We start from the raw sequence: 22,440 nt of genomic DNA on the forward strand, positions 1-22,440 counted from the left end.
TGATATTTTCCACTTATATATTACAATCTATTAAAGTCTGAGTCTCTGTAAATAGGGTGCAATTTGGTGTCCCATTTGTGTTCCATGGCCAAAATAGAAGATCTACATTAAAGAAACAGAATGAAAACTTTTATAATGTCTTTATTTACTGTTACAGTATGCTGTAACTTGTTTGTTATATGGAAGTAGGGCTGGCAAATAATTAATTGCAAATAATTGCAACCAGAACAAAAGTTGTGTTTACATATAACTTTAATTGGTAGAGCATTGTAAAGGTGAAAAGTCACAGGTTTGATTCATGTGGAAAACATCTTGAATGCTCAGTATAAATATCAGATAAAAATGTCTGGATATTTATTATGAATATTTAAAGAGTTTAAACGTTTTCAAAAATCATGTTTTTATTGTGCATTCCAAGTAAGATAAATCAAACCGCAGTCGGGTTGTTTTGATAAAATAATAATTACAGCTATAACTAACACAATAAAACACAATGAAGTTATCTGTTTTTGCAAATGTATTGGTTACAGGAACATTTGTTCTTCTCATTTTGAGACAGGACATGACAAGCAGGCTTTTTGTGAAATATGACAATGTGTTTGACTCCCCCGCGATGACAGAAGCCCACATTCACCTGTTCAAAGTTTATTGACAGGAAGTGCTCCGCGTGTGCGAGTGTTGGACAGCACATAGCACCCCCAGAAGATGCAATCTGTGTCTGACATCATCTCTGGGTTAGCCTACCAGTTTACTGATCCACTAACATTCCACACTAAATGCCTTCTGCCTAAATGCTTGACTAGTCACTTGCCACTTAACAGATGCTTTTCATCCAGAGTGGCTTTCAATACACTAATTGTAAGGATGATCCATCCGAAGCAACCCTGAGGTTAAGTGGCTCGGTCATTACGCATAACTGAGGTCTTAGTCAATAGGTCTCACATCCTTGGACAACTAAGATCAAACCATGAAACAGTGTGAGCACCGCATACTTATACCATTGGTGCTCTCCTTAAGATATAAACAGCATGAGATGTAAGCAAACATCTTCATGTGCTCTTAATTTAATCGCATTGCTGTCCTTGAGAAACAAATGAGATGTCACATTGTCTGTCTATTGCTGTCTGGATGCTGCAGTTTCCAATGCAGTGTGTGGTATCGTTTAACACAGGGTGGAGTCGGAAAAGAGCAGTGTTGTGACCTTTAGGGTCCCGGTGTCAGGTTTGTTTAGTCTGCATCTTTCTGATCCCTCAACACCTCCTACATCCAGGAAAGAGATGGACAAAGAGATGACACCAGACAAAAGCGGAGGAGAAGAAGGACAAAGAATGATGGAGAAGTGGGAGCGTCCACACACGCCGCTCCTCAGACTATGAGTAAGGCATTGTCACAAGTGAATACGTTGTTAAGAGGGAGGCGAGGGGATTTTTGGTGTTTGTATATGGCGACACTTCACGGTCACACATTTCATCACAGTTCACCTTCTTCTGCACCAGCTCATATCTGTGTGGGAAAACATTCAGAGAATCTGCATGGGAGCGAGTTTAATTGATCTGTTCACTATTGTTTTTCTTTTCTCTGAAACTGAGCCAGAGCACTGATAAGGATGTAGAAAGTCTCACGCACCACACAACACTCTTCTGCTTTCGTTCTTTATTTGCTTTCTGACACATAACCTTTACAAAGAACAAGGAAATAAAGTAGTAAAATAACATCAGTGACCTTTGGTCTCCTTCAGTGTTTAAGGTTTATGCACCGATATTGGTCTAACAGTTGGATCTTAACAGTGTGGATGATCACAGAAAGTTAAATGAGGAACCTCTTTAGTTTTTATTATTTCTCCTTTAACATCCGTCCATAAACTACTGGACAGACATTTAGCGTAATGTGATGTATTGTGATGGCTTGTTGTTTATCTGCACTTGCTTCGAATAGACAAAAATGTGGGAATCAATACATATCCAGTTACTATAACTCGCTTGTGTCCATTATAGACAGCGTGAGGAATCTTATCATGGCTTCTGGGAGGTCAGGCACTATTTTATACGCCTAAATGAAGCAGTGAACTGTTGACCTTTCATTTCACATATTAAATTTTTTGCTACCGATGCAGTTTTTTGTTACCCGAGAGACGAACACGAGAACATTAATATCCAGTTTATCATTTTGCTGGACAAAAAGTAACTGTGCGTCTGGGCTGTAATCTTGGGCTGATGCAAGGTACTTTTACATGTACATCAAACAGTGTAGATTGTGTTATGTGTTTGGGATATAAGGATTGACTGCAATCTAGCATATATTTACCATAGTGCAGAATTTCTTTATGTAAAGGTGCTTACAATGCATTAAGTATCCGTGTTGGTTTATCTGTTTGGAAGTTTCATGGAAAGTAAATTCAAACACATGACTTTGCCAACGTTTTGTCACTATCAGTTGAGATTAGCTAATCATTTAATTCTCCATTGATCAAAATGAGTCTTTTGCTTCTAAAAGATTTCAGTGATATTGTCTACATCAGGTTTCAGGTAAATAAAAAAAACGTAATATTGTGTGTGGTGTTGTCAAAAACGAATCTCTCATGCCACCTGCTGTCGAACATGTAACCTCATCCTGGGTATAAAAACATACTCCAATTGAAGTTTTTAAACATTTCATTTGTAGATGAATTAGTTTAGCACCTACAGTGAGAGAAAGTAAGTTAACCAGTAAAATAAATAAAGACAACGTGTAAAATTGTTTGTTAAAATGTTCTATTTGAATTGTTTTGCTGGTAAAACAAACATAGAAGTTATAATATTCAAACCAGAATTTCTGTAGTATTTTTGTCTGATTTAAGCGGTACCGTTAATAAACTACAGTGTTGTTTCCTCCCTATTAGAGAAACCACCAACAGGAATGGTGAAATGTGTATAAAGGTAGGAACATTAAGACTTGACTTGATCACAGTATATTTAGCAGCTGTTTTGAAATCCATTCCATATAGAAGTGCGTCACCTTGAAAATCCTGTAAAATATTTTCACATGCACACCGCGCTCACACATCAACAAGCAAACTTATCTTTGTAAAACTATCATTCGTTCATACATCATTCCATTCAAGTACACACAACTACCTGAAAGTTTAGAAATGAACCAATACAGGCAACCACAGAAAACAAGTGGCTTTGGTGTATGAGGCTATGGTGGTTAACAAAAAATATTTGTATTCTGGGATATGTGAGAATACGTTCACTCTAGAAGATGCCGGGCAACAGACGGTAGGGCACGGCGGTGGTGTAGCGTTCCCAGTCCTTGCTGTATTTGCTACTGCAGCGGTGCTCATCACGTATGCAGCGATGTACCAGCAGGATGGTCATGTAGAGGATGTAAAAATACGGCAACACGTGCTCGCCGCCACAGGCCATGCAGTACGCCAGCGAGCCCATCAGGTCGCCCGTGTAGTTCATGTGGCGGGCCATTCCCCAGAAGGCTGATGTCATCAGCTTGCTTTTGTGAATGCCACCGTCGGCCGATCGGTAGGAACACTCGATGAAAGTGGGCTTTTTACCCCAGATTTTGCAGTTGCCCTCTGTGTGACGGAAAAGGTCTTTCTGATGGTTCGTGGCACGAAAGATGTAGTATCCCAGCAGACCCAGGATGAGGACACCTGCAGCGTGGGGTGTGGATAGCTGGACGGGGTTGTAGACCAGGTAAAGTCCCTATAGAGAAGAAGAAAATGGTATAGTAAGATCAAAAAGACACCTGGTGGATTTAGTTTTTTGCAGTGATAAGAGGATAAACCAATAGAAAGTTACGTTGACTATTTATTGCAAATATTTCTATACTTTTTCCCTGTCACATAACTGTAAGCTGACAGCTCAAATAAATAATTTTTGACATGGTGCAGAAAACCTTGCTGGCCTCTGATGAGACGCACCTGCAGTGTATAAAGGAAAGGAAGCCAGACACAGTCTCCCCAGCCCAGGTACCAGCCAAAGTGATCATGGCAGATGTCAATAGTTTTCAGGTACCAGGCTTCATTCCAGAAGAAGTCCAACACATAGATGGCCTTAAAGCAATTAAAGAGATGTATTATACTCAGTAGGGATGGCAGAAATAGCTTTCCTGTAAACAATGGAGGAAGTCATTATAGGGCCAAGATCACAGGTGTGATTCAGAGGGATTGTATATACTCAGATGGTACAGTTTTAGATAAATAAGTTAATATAATGTAGATATCACAATGAAGAATAGAATTAAAGATGGCTTTTAAAGAAGTAGCAAAAATAATGAGCAGATCTTTCATATGTAATTTGTTAAGTATCCAACTACTCTATAGTTTAACCATACATGAAAATTCTGTCATGATTTGTTCACCCTCATGTTGGTCCAAACCTGTATGACTTTCTTCCATCTGCAGAACACAAAAGAAAATGTTTTGAAGAATGTTGGTAACCAAACAAAACTGGACCACATCTATTGACTTCTATAATTTGCACACAAACCACGGAGACATTCCTCAAACTATATTCTCTCATATTCCACAGAAGAAAGAGTCACACATAGGTGAGCTACATGAGGGTGAATAAATGAGGGAATTTTGTCAAGACCACTTCGGTTGGAGATTAATTTAGCAGCTGGTTTGTAGTGCCACCTAGTGGTTAGGTGACTCACTTGCAAAAGGTTGACCAGGATCATGGAGTTTGTCACGTAACCATACAGCTCCTGCTGTTTGGCAGCATATGACAGGTTGATAAGAGTCCATGCTACAATACCCGGCCGTCCATTAAAGAAAAGCTTAAAGTCGAACCATTTTCCTATACGTGGGTTGAACTCAATTCCCATCATGTAATTATAAAATATGTTGCCTGTGAATTTACTGCAAAAGCAAATAAAAAACAGAAAAGTTAATAAAACTCAGAAAATCGACAGTCGATTTATGATTATTCACATATATTTCTCACCAGTCCTCCGGATTGGTAGGAAACAGATAAGCTTTGAAAAAAACAAAAGTGGACACCAAATAGCCAAGGATGTTTGTGCACCACAACAAAGGGATCCAGTTGTCTACGATGATAGTTGGAGAAAACCAGTGGAAGTATTGTGCATTGGCCACCCACAAAACATGAGTTATTATCCAGCACTGTAGACCGTTGATCTCATATTTATTTATTAGGCCTAAGAGAAAAAAAAAATCACACCGTAAGACTGAAACAATGATGCATGGTGTAGTTGGTGCCTAAAGTAAGCCCATGGGATTTTTCTATACTAGCAAGCACTGTTAACTTATCTAAATCTATTGATCCCTCTACCTGCTGGTGTTCGGGCACCATCCTGAACTCCTCCCACGTAGCCTGGCAAGATCTTGTGCAAAAAATCTGGAATGCACATGTACACCACCACCTAGTGCAGAGACAACTTAGATGTACGATTAATGCTGAAACAATACAAATCCTTTTAGTTTTCAAAGTTATCCGTCATCAGTAATAATCTAGTTCTCTCCACCTGAAAAATGACCCATGTGGCGTAGATCTTGGCAGCAGTCCATGAGAAGGAAGGGGCTCGATTCCAGATGGTGAGCAGGGTGGCATCACCGTTGAAGAGGTCCAGTAATGGATGGGTGACGGAGCACTGGTACTGATCACATGCCATGACGAAGAAAAACACGATAAAGGGGGCGAGACATAGCAGCAGGACCACGCATGTCAGAGAGAACCAATCCACCTCCCTACAGAGAAGATGAACATAAGCGACAATAGAACATGTGATGACATTACTATGAGAGTAAACTTCAAACCACTGTTATGAACCTACATCCGTCCATTTATACATACTTTATGCATATTGCATCACTATTTTATATGACTAAATATTTAACATATTTATTGTCCCAAACATTGCAACTGTACTGCACTGGTAATTGCTTTTTAATCCTTCGATATACAGTATGTCCATATATATAGTTTGGTTAAACTAGTGACTGTTTTCTGCATGAGTAAAATATTGTTGAACATAAAGTATGCACAGTTTTGAGATAAGCAATCAGCATCCTTCAAATACATAATCTGGGTAGTTTTACCTGTACTGAGGTCAAACTTTACTCACATAAGCCAAGCCATAGTTATTGAATACAGAAACAACGGCTTTAATTCACGTTTAGGAAAGTTGTATAAAAATGTGTTCATTTTAAATGATGAAAACATTATAAAAGGTTTGTATATTGAACATGACACGATCAATGTCCAGACTGAAACTTCTGCTTACATACTGTATACAATATACCACTGTACTAACAATATAGCATACTAACAACACTACTGGCAATACTGTACAATATCATATGTACTAACCATATAAAAACATTGTACGTATAATTGTATAATACAGCAGGGCCTTACCATGCTCTTCCCCACTGTGCTGGCTCTTGTGCATGGTTTGCTGCACCAGCCCCTGTTCCATTGGCACTGGCCCTATGGCGCTTTCTTACAGAGCTGCCTGTCATCATGGATGTCTGATGGGGTGAGATTAAAGAAAGAAAAAGTAAGATTGTGGAAAGAAAATATAAGAACAGCGTCTGAGATGTAAACCTGCAAACCAATATACGTGAGCCTGCCCCCTAATTTGGTGTAAAGGGGAGAACAAAGTACACTAGCCCTACATAATAAAGATAACAAATGAAGATAATAAGTCAAATACATATGCTATATATGACATTTGCATCAGTTGTGTGGCAATTTAAAGAGCAAGGTTCATGATTTTGAATGTAATGATCCTTTTATAAATGTTTTTTTATTATATTATAGTTTTTATTATTTAGTTATTTGTATGGTAATACAAATGGTAATCAGTGGTATCAGTCTGTCAATAAAAATGTCACAAAATGGGGAGGGAAGAACCCAATTGCAGGCAGCCAGGTAGACAACAAAACATTGATTTAAATAACAAACCCACTTGCCACATGAGGCAAAACAAAGTCAACAAACTAAACACAGGCCATAATCCATTATCCAACAGGCAGGGTAACAGAAAACATCAGGAGAAGATGGCTACAAGGTAGGCAGGAACAATACAAGCATCTAGTATTAAGCTGGTAGCACTAACAAGCAGTACAAATCACAAACTGAATCAGCACAGGACAGCAGACACAAGGGCATTATATGGGACACTAACAGGGGATAACTAACATGGGACAGGTGTCGGGAATTAAACCATGAAGGAAAGCTAACGTGAGAACGAGAGGGGCGGGGCCAAAGACGAGACGGGAGAGAACGCATATTGTGTCGTGATCGACAATTAAATGTTTCTCTTCACACAAAACACGAGGTTCCGTCATGATCCTGCCATGAACAACAAAGTCCCTGGTAGTCCTAGTCTGGAGGGGCGCTCAGGGGCACGGAGTCCCTGGGGACTTGGCAGGGGCAGGCTTGGCCTGAACTGGATATGGTGCCAGACTGGAGGCAGGGCAGAGTGCCCAGCTGAGTCGCCGGCTGGGAGGCCGGCTGAGGAGGAACAGTGTCGGCGGCACAGGGCAGGATGTCGGTGGCTGGGCAGCGCTCTCCGACGGCTAGGCCACGCTCTCTGGTGGCTGGGCAGCGGACTGGGACACCGACTGGATCGTCGGCAGGACACGACGGGGTACCGGCAGGACAGGACTGGTACCAGCTGAAACGCCGGCTATACAGCACTGGTTACTGGCTGGAATGCCGGCTGCTGGGCAGGACTGGACAGTGCCCCCCTCCACGGCTTCTTCTTCGTCCGTCCACAGGGACATGTAGCCGGCTGCAGAGAAGCATGGGGGGGCCCGACTAGCTCCGTGCTGGAGTTGGAAGGGGACTCCCACGACTCCCTCCTTCCACTCCTGCCAGGAAGGCTAGCATGCGGTGTCCACAACCCCAATCTGCTTTTTTCTCACTTGCAAGATTACAATAAAATGTTTCTTCTGTTAATGAAATTGTTATTCTCAAATGTTTCCACACTGAGATTATTTTAAATCATATTAAATGTTATTTTTATGGCATATGCTTTAAAAAATGTAAGTGATGGTTGTTTGTTACATTTTACCAGTATTATCATACTTTAGTTAAAATACACTAAAATATGCAATATGCAGGCACTACAGCTCCCCCTTGTGTCTTCTATAGAGATGTGCAATAATTGCGATTATCTAAATCATCGCGATGAGGTCAAACAATCGCGATGAGACGATTATTTAATAATAATAAAATAATTGTTTCTTATAGTATTCTTATAGTAACAGTACTCTTATGTTTGAACCATAAAAATAATTCATTTAAAAAATATATTATTTTCATAGGAAAAATGTTGCGCTGACAAGAGCGGAAAGTAACTTAAGTGACGTGATTCATATTTTTGGCTAAACAGACTCGCTTTTAAGCCGGTTTTAATAGTGAAATACGACTCCGATCTCCTGCGAATGATTACAGCCATTGTCGATGTCATTGTTGAAAGCAGTTCGTGTTGCACAAAGTCTAATATGGCAGAATAATAATAGGGGACGACGTGACCATGCAGCTTACAGTAACGTAAGATCCATTACCTCGAACAATTAAACGCAGATAAACGTGCATCCGTGACTGGAGAAGAAAAGGAAGTGAATAGAATAAAAACGGATCCAGTAATTTACTGGGCTGCACATGCAATGCACACTTCTTATCACTCGAACGAAAAGAATATTACATTATATACGTTAATTGACAAAAGCAACTGTATGTTACAGAAAATATCACAATACTTACAGTTATATGGCTGATGCTGCGCCACTACTAACGTTGCCCAGATGTTCAGTGATGTAACGTGAAAAGTGGTGTCTCTAGCCACACTAATCCCACCCACAATCGGTTCAATGACCAATTAAAGAAAAGCGAAAAACAGACTCGTGTCTGTGATTGGACACTCGAGACCTGAACCCATAAGCGCCTGATGAGCTCAGCCATAGGCATGAGCCATCCAGGAACGAGCCCTGTTGTATTGTCAAGAGCATCCATGTGCACCATATTTACGCAGTACTACTATTGGATTCTGCTATACTTGATATTTTTAAGTATGAATTATTTGCTAAATGCATTTTTTTTGCAAAGAAATGTAGAAGAAAAACATATCTGCATATATGACTGATCCACTGCTGCACACTGTGCTTTGAATTGGTGCGCAGAAGTTTTCAGAGTTTTTCTCAAGCGACACCATGACTTTTATTTTTAAGTAAGTATGACGCTTTAAAACCCGGAAATACATTAAACAAAATAAAGGAAAAACATAGAAGAGATGAGATAATAACATCAAGGATGAGATTCGGACATTACAAGACTAAACAGCACACTGTCAGAAATATAAGTCTGAAAGATGGATTCTAAGGCAAAATCTAGAAAAAAATAAAATGCAATTTATATTAGGAGATATTTTACCAGACAATTCTGGAAACGAATGTTATAGATTTATATTTAAATATATTAGAATAACAATTTTGTGGAAAAGGATATAAAAAAAGAATTAATTTTGATCCAGACTCCATACCAGTTAGTCGCGGTAATACACCATTTTGCTGTTTATCAACCGCCCACAAAACCTTAAAGAAGAAGACCAAAATAAAGGCGTTGATTTGGATTTACTTGTCAATAGCAGGGATTATAAGAATTTAGCCAATATGTCAGGAATAGTATAAAACAGGATTAAGACAATATATAAGGAATGTACTGCAATTTACATAGATGGATCCAAGAGTTTAGATACAGGGAAGGCAGGTTTTGGTGTTTTTTATATCAGAGTTAGGAGTTTCTATGAAGAGAAGAACAACAGTAGATATACATTATAGTTGATGGCTATTATCGCTGCTTTGTACTGGATAGAGGAACGTAGAATGAAGAAAGCAGTCATATGCTCAGATTCCAGCTCAGCGTTGATTTCAATCAAGTTGATGTTATATAAATCTGAAAAGATTGTATATATGAAGAGTTTGGTTCCAAAATAAGATAACTCAATTTTGAAGAATATGTAAAAATCATATTTTGTACGCTCTTCTGTTGATTGATATTAATAGGAATGCACAGTAAAAAGACATGATTTTTGAAAAGTGTTGTCAAACTTTGGAAGCAAATTCTTCGTATGAAATATATTACATTTTATTTTGACTGAAGATACTAAAAGTGACAATAAAATTCATGTGGATTCCAATACACATGAAAATGCAGAGGAAAGGAAGCATGTCAATCAGATGAGATTATGGAAATCTTATATTAGTAGATTTATATAATTTAACTTTACCCTTTTTTGTGTTTTTGTTTTATATTTTGTACGTATTAATTGGGAGGTAGTCGATTCTGGTCAATAAATCGTAACCGCCAGGTGGCGGTAAGTCACATTGTTGTTGGATCCCGTCCCCCATCAAAACAGAAGAAGAAGAACAACAACAAAATAAAGGTTTTGCTCGCTGAGTGTCAAGTGCAAACTTTGTTTTCATACAGGTTTTTTATTCCTCGCCGTGTGACATGGGTCGCAAGGTTACATTAGCGACTTGCTCTTTGAATCAGTGGGCGTTGGATTTTAATGGCAACCTGTCCAGAATCCTTAAAAGTAAGTTTTGATAGTTTGTCTTTCACGTTACCACAGTAGTTTGTAGTGTCTGCTGAGTGCCTATGATCTTAAAGTGACCTCGCCCCCATGTGTACATCGACATTATTTCACCAAACAGGTATAGAAATAGCCAAGAAGGAGGGAGCAAAGTACAGACTGGGGCCAGAGCTGGAGATCTGGTAAAACTGTATTCTTTAAACTACAAACTATGAATATTAAGGAAGAAAACTGTGCTAAGCATTTTTAGGTTAATGTATAATTGTGATATATAATGCTTTGGTTAGTAATTGGTGTAAATCAGTTCCGTGCTCAAATAAATTGCAGTTTAAATTATTTATTTATTTTGTATTATTTCCACCATAACATACAGTTTCACAGGATTTACATAATATTTTAATGTAGTAAGGAATTCCAGTAAAGCAAATCTGTATACATTTCTGAACACAGAAAAATATATTTGAAAGAGTGCTTATAACCAGACAGGTTTTGCCCTCATTGACTACCATACTAGGAACAAATACCCGGGTCGTCAAAAGTGCCCCAGAACTGTTTGCTGTCCTACATTTTTCAAAATGTCTTCTTTTGTGTTCAACAGAGACATTTTTCCTACTATGGGAGTCAATGGGGGGCAAGATCTGTTGGGTTAGAAGCTTACTTCCAAATATCTTTCCTTGTGTTCATCATAACAAAGACATTTTATACAGATTGGGAACAACTCGAAAGTGAGTAAATGATTAAAGAATTTTGGGTGATGAGTCCCTTTAATGTTTGCTTTAGTGGCTATGGATGTGCCGACCATTTCTACGAGTCTGACACCTTGCTCCACTGCTTCCAAATCCTGAAGTCCCTCTTGGAATCTCCTTTGACACAAGACATTATCTGCGATGTGGGAATGTAGGTTGGGGTTCTACAATGTTTTTTCATTGAGTTTACAAACAGTACATCGTTTTTTTTTAAATATCAGGAAGGTATTTTTAACCAGTAGAACATCTGTTTTGTAATATTAGTTATTATTAAATAAATAAAAAATCATTTTAATGTGTTTTTTCTTCAGGCCTATAATGCACCACAATGTTCGATATAACTGCAGAGTCATTTTCCTGAACAAGTAAGATTTTGTTACATGTATACAGTGAAGTAAACATTACCGCTTAATGATCATCAAAGGAATAACATTTAATTTCATTTTATCACAGAAAGATACTATTGATTCGTCCTAAAATGCTCTTGGCGAATTATGGCAACAACAGAGAATTTCGATGGTTTTCACCTTGGAGTCAACCCAGGTAAGTAGTGCTTGTAAAAAGTTTAAGTCTCTGAATTATATTGAATAGAAATCAGTACAGAATGAATGTAAATCGATCAGATGTTACCTTGATGGAACTTTGATTTCATTGAACATGTCTTTTCAGGCATGTGGAGGAGTATTTTTTACCAAGAATGATTCAGGATGTGACAGGACAGGTGAAGTATTACGAGCTTTACTACTTGTTGCACAAATTATTTCATATCAAAATAATCTACAAAACCATTTCACAATACTGACAGTCCTCCTAATTGTAATGTTATATATTAAACATTGCAAGCTTTAAATGTATAATACCTTTATTTGTTCATTAGATAAAATAAGACGTTTTGAATAATTAATCTCAGTTTAACTGATCACCTCACTTGCAGTCCACAGTACCATTTGGAGATGGGGTGCTATCCACCAAGGACACATGCATAGGGAGTGAGATTTGTGCTGAACTGTGGTACCCCAGAAGGTATTGCTCTACAAATACAGTCACGTATCTTTATAATGCCATAAAACACAGGCAAAAGTAATAGCATCCTTGTTTTAAATAATACACAGTTAACCACCAAACATCTTTGGCAAGAATTTAGATGTTGGAGTACTATAATAGAAACTGGGGTATAGAGGAAGTTTCCAAATATATTTCTTAAGACAATTGAACTTTCTTTTTCTTTTTTCTTTAGTCCACATGTCGACATGGGTTTGGATGGTGTCGAGATCTTTACCAATTCTTCTGCAAGCTACCATGAGCTACGCAAGGCTGACCACAGGGTAAATTTGGTGAAATCTGCCACCATTAAGGTAAATCCATTCAGCAAGCATGTTTGTGTTGTGTGTTGTTTACATTTGGATGTGACATGTTTGATAGGTCCTGTCAAAGCTCATGTAAATCAGATAGATGTCTTAGAAGCTTTTTTCAAAAATCTTATTTTTTTATTGTGTATTTCAATGAAAATTAATGAAACTGCAGTTGGTTTGTTTTGATTCAAGCCATAATAACCAAAAAATACAGCTTACTAACACAATAAAACACATAAAAAAACATGATTTAAATCTCATTTTGGAACCAAACTCTTCATACTGTATATACTTGCAGCTTTAATTCCAAATTTCAGTAGGTGAAACTGAGTTTATGTTTCAGAGTGGTGGGATCTATTTATTTGCCAACCAGAAGGGCTGTGATGGAGACCGCTTGTACTATGATGGATGTTCTATGATTGCTATTAACGGAGATATTGTTGCCCGGGGAGCACAGTTCTCACTTGAGGATGTGGTATGGTCAAATCCAATTTACACTTATGCTGTATGCTGTTAGAATATCTGTGTATAATATGGTGATTGGCTCTTTCTCTTGACCTGCAGGAGGTTGTCACAGCCACTCTTGATCTGGAAGATGTGCGCAGTTATCGTGGAGAGAGATGTCACCCTCATATGGCAAGGCTGGAATACATCAAGTATTTTAAATTTGCATATCATGTCTTGATTATACTTTTATTTTTCCTGTAAAGGAGTATGAACACAAACCCTACCAGAGGATCAAAACCGACTTCTCACTGTCCAGCTGTGGTGATATGTATCTGCCCACACTTCAGCCTGTGAAGTGGACTTTCCAAACCCCGGAAGAAGAGATCAGGTAACAAGGTCACTTAAATTAGTATACTAACAGTATGCCTACATTCTAGGGAAGACATACTAATGTATTGTGCACCCTCTAGTGAGCTGTTATATAACATCATGTATTTGCCTGATCGCTCACTTAAAATAAGACCCCTTTAAATTTATATCAGGGTGAGCATGCTGCATTTTAACTTTATTTAAAATAAAAAATAAACTCTCAGGCATGAGCAGGACACATTTTTTTTTCAAAAGCATTTGTGAAATGTGTTAGTGCTAACTTTGTTATCTTGTTTTTGGATGTTATTTTAGTACCGGTCCTGCCTGTTGGTTATGGGACTACCTCAGGAGAAGTGGACAGGTGTGTGTTTTCAGGTTCCTCAGTAGATGTTTATACTCTGTAAGTTTGTGCTTTGTAGTTATTTTCTGAAAGAAGATGTCTGGAAATGTAATCCATAATGAAATGTAATAAATACATACACTGTGGTATATAAATACTTCACAAAATAATGTCATTACTTTTTCAAACAGCTATATGAGAATAAAGTATGGTGGCAGAGTCCCAATGTCATAGATGTATTTTTTCAGGCCGGCTTCCTTCTTCCTCTCAGTGGTGGTGTAGACAGTTCATCAAGTGCCTGTATTGTGTTCTCCATGTGTGTGCAGATCTGCCAAGCTGTCGGCCAAGGCAGTAAGACATATACACAACAAACATAAGAAGCACTTAATTCTAAGGCCTTATTAAAGTATTATCTCTAAGAAAGCTTCCCATCCCTGTTAGATTCTCAAGTGTTGGAAGACGTGCAGCGTGTGGTGAACGATGCTTCCTACCGGCCCGATGACCCACGTGAGCTGTGTGGACGTCTTTTCACCACATGCTACATGGCTAGTGAAAACTCCTCGCAGGACACACGCAACAGAGCCAACGAGCTCGCGTCTCAGATCGGCAGGCAAGCGGATGCATTTTATTTTTGAGAAAATATATGGTAGAAGAAAAAGTCTGTTACTGTGCAATGATTATGGTGAGCTTGTACTCATCCTTCTGTACTTGTACTTCTCATAGCAATCACCTAAATATCAATATTGACATGGCAGTGAAAGGCATACTGGGAATCTTCTCCTTGGTGACAGGGAAGTGGCCTCAGTTTCGTGCTAACGGGGGAAGTCTAAGAGAGAACTTGGCACTGCAGAATGTTCAGGTCAAACGAACCCTCATCATCATTATTTATTAAGTAATAAAAATATTTACACACTTGAAAGCAGAATTTCCTAGCTCATAAATGTAAATTTAAACTACATTTTTGTTTTGTTCAGCTTATAATAGTTGGGTTGACCCCTTAAAAGTCTCCGTCTTAATATTATAGGCTGCTAATAATTTGGTCTTGTCCTGTAGCACTTCATGAATATACAAAGAAGCAGAGTGTTAATAGTTCCCGAATTGTCAAATTCCATTTTTATCATTAATTAATAGTTTCATATGACCTGTGTCATCACAAATACAGTATGCAAACTTGTGAAAGCACATAGTACACAATGTTTGCTTACTTTTACGATAGCTGTTTGCTGGCATTGTAACACAACCACCACAATTTTCACAGCAAGCTGGCAGTTGGACACCCCCAGCTTCAAACAACACTTTGCATTTGCTGAGCAAGGTTAACGCTGTAACATTTTGTTACCATTTCCAGGACACGTGTGCTTTCGATCGGCCTGTTTGAATTAAGCTATTCTAACGGATGTAACACGTCTTCAAATATTTGATCAGACCGCTTGGTTGCATTTGCAAAAGTATATTCCTAGTTCGTCTTTTGATGATACATAAGGTAGACAGTAAATTACATGGCACATCAAGGTAGTTTCAAATACCATATTTGACCGTGGTTCTTGTCTAAAATATTATATTGATTTGCAAACCCACATATTTTCTGCACATCCTTTGGACGCATAGACTGATATATGTTGTTTTCCATCACTACAGGCTCGTATCAGGATGGTTTTGGCCTATCTCTTTGCTCAGCTCTGCCTGTGGTCTCAGGGGAAACCTGGTGGTTTATTAGTTCTTGGTTCCGCGAATGTAGATGAGAGGTTGCCAGGAATTTCCTTTCAGTTGTCACTCTTCGGTTTGCCACTGTCTAACAGTTGTTTGTTTTATCAGTTTAACTGGATACTTCACAAAGTACGACTGTTCCAGTGCAGATATTAACCCCATCGGGGGTGTTAGTAAAATTGACTTGAAGGGCTTCCTACAATACTGTGTAAAACGCTTCCAGCTCACAGCCCTCTTAAGGTGTGTAACGGTGATCAGTTGTTACAGAATCGATGACACTTGAAAGCATCCTATAAGGAATAATTCACCCAAACATTAGCATCTGATACGAATGGTGAAATTTACAGTAAAAAAATCCACTAAATAAACTATGAAAGAATTTGAGTTTTTGGGGTGAACTATCCCTTTAATGTTATCTTGTGGGTCTGGAACATGGTTTGTCACCTTCTGTGCAGCATCCTGGAAGCCCCGCCCACTGCAGAGCTCGAACCACTGACTGATGGGAAGGTGGTCCAGACGGATGAGGTAAAACCTGAGTTATCAAGTCCAGTCTCATTTACTAATAAAATGACTAATTGAACAAGCTCAAAAATAGCATAGACTTCACCAGGAAGGGTACATGCAAATTGTTCCTATAATGCTTTGAAAGAGCAGATCTAGTCTTTTTGTTGGAGCCCTGATCTCAATATGTCTTATGCACTATTTAACAAGCAAATCTGTCAGCGCCAGAATTACAGCTTCTGTAAACAGTGTGCAAAACTGATACATGTTTACTCCAAAACACTTAACAAGTTATGTTAAGGTAGCTTCAAAACTAAACAATTGTCCTTGAGCGTATTCTAGTGCTTTTAAAAAAATAGTCTCATAAAAGTAAACCGTAAATATATTAAATTTTCTCAATAATACAAATTCCATTCCATCAACTGTCACAATAGTTTTCTTTCCTTACAACATCTTTCCTTGCACACACCCACATTTATGCAAACAAATACAAGTACAGTTCCCTGACCTTATGCACACGCCTCTGTGACCCCCATTCAACAGGCCGACATGGGAATGACCTACTCGGAGCTCTCTGTGATTGGCAAACTCAGGAAGATCTCCAAGTGTGGCCCATACAGCATGTTTTGCAAGCTCATCCACTCATGGAAAGGGGCATTTTCACCCTTGCAGGTCAAACTCGCTCTCTGACTTAATGGCATTACAAAAACATGGTTGCCAAATGTTACAGTCCTTTTAAAAGTACATTAAAAAGCATTCTTTTTTTAGAGCTGAAAAATCTCTTTTTGGGTGTTGTAGGTGGCTGCTAAAGTGAAACACTTTTTTAGGATGTACTCAATCAACAGACACAAGATGACCACTGTAACACCTTCTTATCATGCGGAAAATTACAGCCCAGATGACAATCGCTTCGACCTCCGCCCTTTCCTCTATAACACACAGTGGGATTGGCAGTTCCGCTGCATTGATGACGAGGTCAGCATTTCCATAGGTCAATGTATGATACTGTTCTTTACTACAGAGAACTCAAGCTTATAAAATCTTTGTCTTTTGATGTTTAGGTGGCTGTGCTTGAGAGAGATGGTGGCACTTTGTAGCTGTTCCCAGATCCACACTGCATTGATCAGTGGTCCAAAGATCCATCCCGCCCAATGATGTGGAAGCAAACATTTAGCAGTACTCTACACTCCTTTACCAAACTGTACCTTCTATCACCTGTAGATAGCTGCGATGTTATTGGTTTTAAATCAACCTAAACGATTTTAGCATTGGATTGCAAATAATGTGTTTGATTCTTGATATACAGCACTATATGAATGACAGATACGATAAATGTTTATGATAAACCGATAGTGCCTGATATCCTTTGTAGTAATTGGAAAATTTGCAAAGGAAAGAATTGTTTGGATCAAATCGGAGGCGTATAATTTGAGAGAAGCTGTTAACTAGGGACAGTTCACACAGAATGACTGCGACTTATACAGTTAAAATTTACAACATGAATAGTTTCATATCTATTTTTTTATCATGTCAACTTATTTTCAGAGGTGGACAGTAACACATAAATTTACTTGAGTACCGTACTTAAAGTGATACTTCACCCAAAAATGAAAATATGAGTATACATTTCTTTGTTCTGATGAACACTGAGAAGATATTTGGAAGAATGCTTGTAACCAAACAGATCTCAACACCCATTGACTCTTATAGTAAGAACAATTAATTTATCTTTTTTTGTTCTGTTGAACACAAAAGAAGACATTTGGAAGAATGTAGGACAGCGAACGGTTCTGGGGCACTTTTGACCCTGTTTGTTTTCCTACTATGGTAGTCAATGGGTGTTGAGATCTGTTTGGCTTTAAGCATTATTCCACTTTTAGTATTCTTTGAGTATCTTTACTTTACTTGAGTACTTGTGACTTTAACATCACTACATTTGAAAGACAAACATCCTATTTTTTACTCCACTACATTTGTAAAAAGGTCCAAAAGTAGAAAGTGGTTTCTATGTAGCGGGTTTTCCTGTGCGCACAATTTATATTACTTGCGATCTGCCAGAACCTTTCACTGTTGCCAAGTATTTTAGTTTTCTAAGCTCGCGGTTTTTTCGTCTAGCTTTGAATAACCATTTGGCAGATTTTTTTTATGCAAATAATGCTAAACTAATGTAAATGTTGGCGCTACTACACAGCTGAAAGCGCTCAAAAACAGAAAAAAAGTGTGGTGTAATCATCTGTGGGTTCAACTATGTGTGATGCATTGCTTAGAACAAGCGCTACGATCAGTCAAAGGTCATAGAAGACATTGAAAATGATCGGAAACAACGGCTAAATGGTAAATAATCATCACATACGCCACAAGATACATGACAGAGAAAATGGAAAATGTTATGAGATCGCACGACCAATGAAATGTAATGGATTTAATGGTTATAATGGGAATTGTATTGCATGGATACTTGTTGTCTACCTGTATGTGATGGATTTTATTGGTGGGATGGTAAATCCTATTGGAATAAAACACAAAACAGTACAAATTTAATATGAAAATGTAATTCACAAATTCATTGGGCTTTTTTTGCATGGATGGTATTTGCGTAAAACCACAGTATCCACAAATATACAATTTTCTCTATACAGTAACCACTCCAATTCAGCCCTTTTTTAGCAAAACCACAGTAACTAAAAATTGACAATAGTTTCATTATAGTAGCTATAAATATGTTTGTATTTAAACTATGGTAATACAAATGGTAATAAATCCAACAAACACATGGCTTCTACACTTTACTATATACAAGAACCGTAAATTGCTGGTAAAGGGAATACACAAACAAACTGCCCATAAATACAAATAGCCTAGAGGGTTAAAAACGATAATTATGCTAAATGATCACAATGGATTTTATTTAAACGAAACATAATGGATATATGCTAAACATATAAAGCTCTTAGTACCACTGATAGGCCTACTGTGAGCTACTCTCTGTGTATTGAGTAGGTTGCTTCACGGGCATAAGGTATATACGACAATAAAACAATGCACCACTAACATAAAGGAAATGTACTTGTAATACCTGAGTACTTTTAAAAGCATGTGCAGTACATCTGTACGTTTACTCAAGGAAGAATCCGTCTTTACAACTTTTTACAATATTTGATCACTAGAACATCTACTTTTACTCAAGTTAGGAAGTTGTGAGCTTTGTCGGCCGCTGCATATACATCTTGATTAAAAAAAGGTTTGTCAGGTAAGGTTCAGGCATTCAACGTGAGGATAGAAAGCAGATGATGACGGATGTGGAGAATGTTGAGGTTTAACAATTGACTTCCTTCTTGTGTGTGTGAAACGGTACGCACCTCAGAAACACACGACTCGTTTTATCAATAGTTTTAAGAGAGGGGGATCAAAATCCATAAGGTCACGTGAGTTCTTCTGCTGTATAATTGTTTTGATAAACACATTTTTTAAATAATAGGGGAGAGCGGGGCATGTTGTCACACTTTTCACACTGTCTAACATTTACTGAGCACCATACATCATAATTGTATAAATGTCATACCAAATGAAAGAAGAACGTCTTGGGCACATAATTTGTATTCATTACATTTTCATATCTTATCTCATTACTGAGTTGTATACTGTTGAATAGAGAATGTGCACTTGTGACAATTTGCCCCATCGGCAGGTAAGTTGTCACATAGATTATCTGAAAAAAAGAACAACTACTTAATTGTGAATATTGATTTTAATTTTTTTAATTCAATCCAGAACTGGAAATATAAACTATCCAGAACTGGAAATATAAACAACCAGGCCAAGAGAATTTGGAAAAACAATTATTTCAATCCAAACAATACACATTTGAATCAAAACACATAAAGTGGCAAGACCACTTTTCTTTGAACTTTATCCATGACAACTGAATGGAATGCAGCAGATAACTCTCTTAACATCTTTAACATCTGAACAAATCCTGTATCTGACTAATCAGACTCATCTTCAGAGTCACAATTTTGGCACACATAAATTGCCTGGCCTGAGGTGCAAGCATCATGGGCCCATTTGTTGCATTTCACACATTTTACCCAGGTCTCATTTGGACGACTGTTTGAAAATGGCTCCACACAGACGAGGCAGAAGCACTCTTCATCATCTGATGATGATTCTTGTATGATTTTTCTTCTTTTAGCTGCCTTGTTCTTCGTAGGTCCAGATTTTGACTGCCCCCCTTGCTTCCCTTTCTTTTGAAACAGCTTTTTGCTAGATTCAGCCTTATTCTTTTCAATTTCTATTTGCTGCTTCACTGGCGTGTCAGTGAGAATTGCTGATTTGCGTCGTTTTCTTCCTCTGCTGGCTGGTTTTCGGGGGCCAGCTTTTGGATATGGCCTGATGTCCTCTGGAGTTGGTAGCCCACTGTCAGCAATAGCATTGCTGGGTAAGGGTGAGCTGATGGTAGAAGAAGCATAACTGGGCATGCTAGGCAGAGCAGAGTTGGTGCTGGAGCCTGGCAGAGCAGAGTTGGTACTGGGGCCTGGCAAGGCAGAGTTGGTGCTGGGGCCTGGTAAGGCAGAGTTGGTGCTGGAGCCTGGCAGAGCAGAGTTGGTACTGGGGCCTGGCAAGGCAGAGTTGGTGCTGGAGCCTGGCAGAGCAGAGTTGGTACTGGGGCCTGGCAAGGCAGAATTGGTGCTGGAGCCTGGCAGAGCAGAGTTGGTACTGGGGCCTGGCAAGGCAGAGTTGGTGCTGGAGCCTGGCAGAGCAGAGTTGGTACTGGGGCCTGGCAAGGCAGAGTTGGTGCTGGAGCATGGTAGAGCAGAGTTTGTGCTGGAGACTGGCAGGGCAGGGTTCTGAATGGGGCGATCTGTAACGTAGGATGGTGCAAACTCGGTTTCCAGAAATACATCTCGGTTGTAAGGTTGAACCCCAGCCACCCTAAAGCCAGCCTGAATGTTCAAGGGGGTTGCAGCCAGAGGATAGGCAATTGCCACAATCCCAGGAATGTCATAAATTGTCATTGTCTTCCCGGGGTTGTTCCTCATCCAGGCATCACACGCGCTGTTGATGTGCCTCTTTAGTGGCCCGTAGACAGACCTGTCTAATGGTTGGAGCCGATGTGAGCAGTGGGGTGGGAATGACAGCATGATTATGCCATTTTCTTTGCCATAATTGAGTCCATCAATGGACAGATGAGACTCGTGGTTGTCCAAAAGGAGTAAACAGGGCTTCTCATTTGAACACTTTGTATGTTCACTGAAATGTTTCAGGAAGTCAACAAAGTGCGTGTCTTTCATCCATCCAGAGGAATTTGCCCCTCCTTTGCTGCCAGGTGGCCCATTGATCAGGAAATGATAACGGAAGTTGACACGGGGGAAGATAAAGTATGGAGGTAAACTATTCCCTGTGGCTGAGACAGCACAGGCCAGTGTGACAAGGGTTCCCCTTTCAGCAGAGGTCAGAGACCCTACTTGTTTGAATCCACGTCTGGCCAACACTTTCTCTGGTTTATGTACAGTGGTTACCCCAGTTTCATCAACATTCCAAATGTCTCCTGGTCCAAACGCATATTTTCGTAACACTTTCTCTAAGTTGTCAAAGAAAGCATTAACATTCTCTCTGTTAAAGCTACTTGCCCTGGCAAGGCTAGTTGCCTCTGGCTTTCTCAGTGACAGCATTGTATGCCGCTTTAAGAAGCCTGTAAACCACTCTTTGCTGGCCTTTTCTTTTTCTGCCCACAAAGGTGCGAACTTCAGCTGGTGTGCCACAGCAAACTGGTAGGCAAGCTTTCTGACCTCACTTGGTGACAGACCAAAATAAATGTCAGCTGACCTAGTAATATACTCAACAAGCTGCTTTTCCAAATCAGGTGAAAAAATCTTCCGTGGCGTTGTATAACCAACAATTGTTGTTGGCATGGCTGTCTGACTTTCAATTTCTTCTCTGGTAATCTTTTGACAATACCGAGTCAGAGTACGGTAATTAATGTCAAAATCCTTCGCTGTACTTCTGATTGATTTGTTCTGCAACTTTACCTGCCTGACTGCCTTTAACATTATGTCAGGTGGTGTACTGCCATGCTCTGTCTTTCGCTGATAATTTCGAACCATCTTCCTTCCTGCCTTCCTTAATTCCTGCCTTTCCTTCCTTTCTTCCAAAACTGTATTGCAATTACAAATAAATAAGAATATCACAATGTTTTATGTGTTTATTTGTACTGGGGCAAGTTGTCACATGTGACGACCTGCCCCAAAGTCATTGAGACAACTTGCCCCAAACTGACATGTGTGCTAATGTTGGCTAAATCTCAAGGTTAGCTCAACATAGCACAGCAGCAAAAGTATTCTCGTAACTCGTTATTGTCTCCTTTATTTTGTGCAAAATAATATTTTTAAACAATTTTATTTAATAAAGCTTTATT

At 38.9% G+C, this 22,440-nt stretch overlaps 2 protein-coding genes across 6 annotated transcripts; one reads left to right on the forward strand and one right to left on the reverse strand.

Annotated features, from left to right (window-relative positions):
- Positions 1 to 2,735: 2,735 nt before the first annotated feature.
- Positions 2,736 to 8,826, reverse strand: dhcr7 (7-dehydrocholesterol reductase). 3 transcript variants are annotated; one of them, XM_079470266.1, is made up of 9 exons: positions 8,736 to 8,785; positions 8,537 to 8,573; positions 6,378 to 6,490; positions 5,485 to 5,707; positions 5,292 to 5,382; positions 4,944 to 5,157; positions 4,654 to 4,858; positions 3,917 to 4,048; positions 2,736 to 3,698 (listed from the first exon to the last, which is right to left on the reverse strand). In XM_079470266.1, the coding sequence occupies exons 3-9, from the start codon at positions 6,482 to 6,484 to the stop codon at positions 3,234 to 3,236; spliced, it is 1,437 nt and encodes a 478-aa protein (XP_079326392.1). In that variant the 5' UTR covers positions 6,485 to 6,490; positions 8,537 to 8,573; positions 8,736 to 8,785; the 3' UTR covers positions 2,736 to 3,233. The 3 variants fall into 3 exon arrangements, with proteins under 3 accessions (XP_079326392.1, XP_079326391.1, XP_079326393.1); XM_079470265.1 differs by lacking the exon at positions 8,537 to 8,573 and having other exon boundaries at positions 8,736 to 8,826; XM_079470267.1 differs by lacking the exon at positions 8,537 to 8,573 and having other exon boundaries at positions 6,378 to 7,890; positions 8,736 to 8,790.
- A 1,553-nt stretch (positions 8,827 to 10,379) lies between these two features.
- nadsyn1 (NAD synthetase 1) lies at positions 10,380 to 18,577 on the forward strand. Of its 3 annotated transcripts, none has more exons than XR_013787209.1 (22): positions 10,380 to 10,566; positions 10,685 to 10,745; positions 11,344 to 11,460; positions 11,621 to 11,674; positions 11,763 to 11,852; positions 11,979 to 12,030; positions 12,244 to 12,332; positions 12,547 to 12,664; positions 13,005 to 13,136; positions 13,226 to 13,297; positions 13,372 to 13,496; positions 13,790 to 13,838; positions 14,066 to 14,168; positions 14,259 to 14,427; positions 14,541 to 14,676; positions 15,456 to 15,562; positions 15,633 to 15,764; positions 15,980 to 16,049; positions 16,569 to 16,697; positions 16,824 to 17,000; positions 17,087 to 17,697; positions 17,872 to 18,564. XR_013787209.1 is itself a non-coding variant. In XM_079465698.1 (21 exons), exons 1-21 carry the CDS (start codon positions 10,482 to 10,484, stop codon positions 17,120 to 17,122), a joined length of 2,103 nt encoding a protein of 700 aa, XP_079321824.1. In that variant the 5' UTR covers positions 10,380 to 10,481; the 3' UTR covers positions 17,123 to 18,577. The 3 variants fall into 3 exon arrangements, 1 of the variants encoding a protein (XP_079321824.1); XR_013787210.1 differs by having other exon boundaries at positions 17,087 to 17,600; XM_079465698.1 differs by having other exon boundaries at positions 17,087 to 18,577.
- The last annotated feature ends 3,863 nt before the right edge of the window (positions 18,578 to 22,440 follow it).

This window comes from Barbatula barbatula, assembly GCF_947034865.1.
Source record: "Barbatula barbatula genome assembly, chromosome: 1".
Classification (NCBI taxonomy): domain Eukaryota; kingdom Metazoa; phylum Chordata; class Actinopteri; order Cypriniformes; family Nemacheilidae; genus Barbatula; species Barbatula barbatula.

Coding starts and splice junctions, on each gene's coding strand:
- nadsyn1 (XM_079465698.1), top strand. CDS start 10,482: ATGGGTCGCAAGGTTACATTAGCGACTTGCTCTTTGAATCAGTGGGCG. Junction 10,567..10,684: donor CCTGTCCAGAATCCTTAAAA/GTAAGTTTTGAT, acceptor TTCACCAAACAG/GTATAGAAATAGCCAAGAAG. Junction 13,839..14,065: donor ACCTCAGGAGAAGTGGACAG/GTGTGTGTTTTC, acceptor GTATTTTTTCAG/GCCGGCTTCCTTCTTCCTCT.
- dhcr7 (XM_079470265.1), bottom strand. CDS start 6,484: ATGATGACAGGCAGCTCTGTAAGAAAGCGCCATAGGGCCAGTGCCAAT. Junction 5,158..5,291: donor TGGTGCCCGAACACCAGCAG/GTAGAGGGATCA, acceptor TTTTTCTCTTAG/GCCTAATAAATAAATATGAG. Junction 3,699..3,916: donor CTTTCCTTTATACACTGCAG/GTGCGTCTCATC, acceptor TCTTCTCTATAG/GGACTTTACCTGGTCTACAA.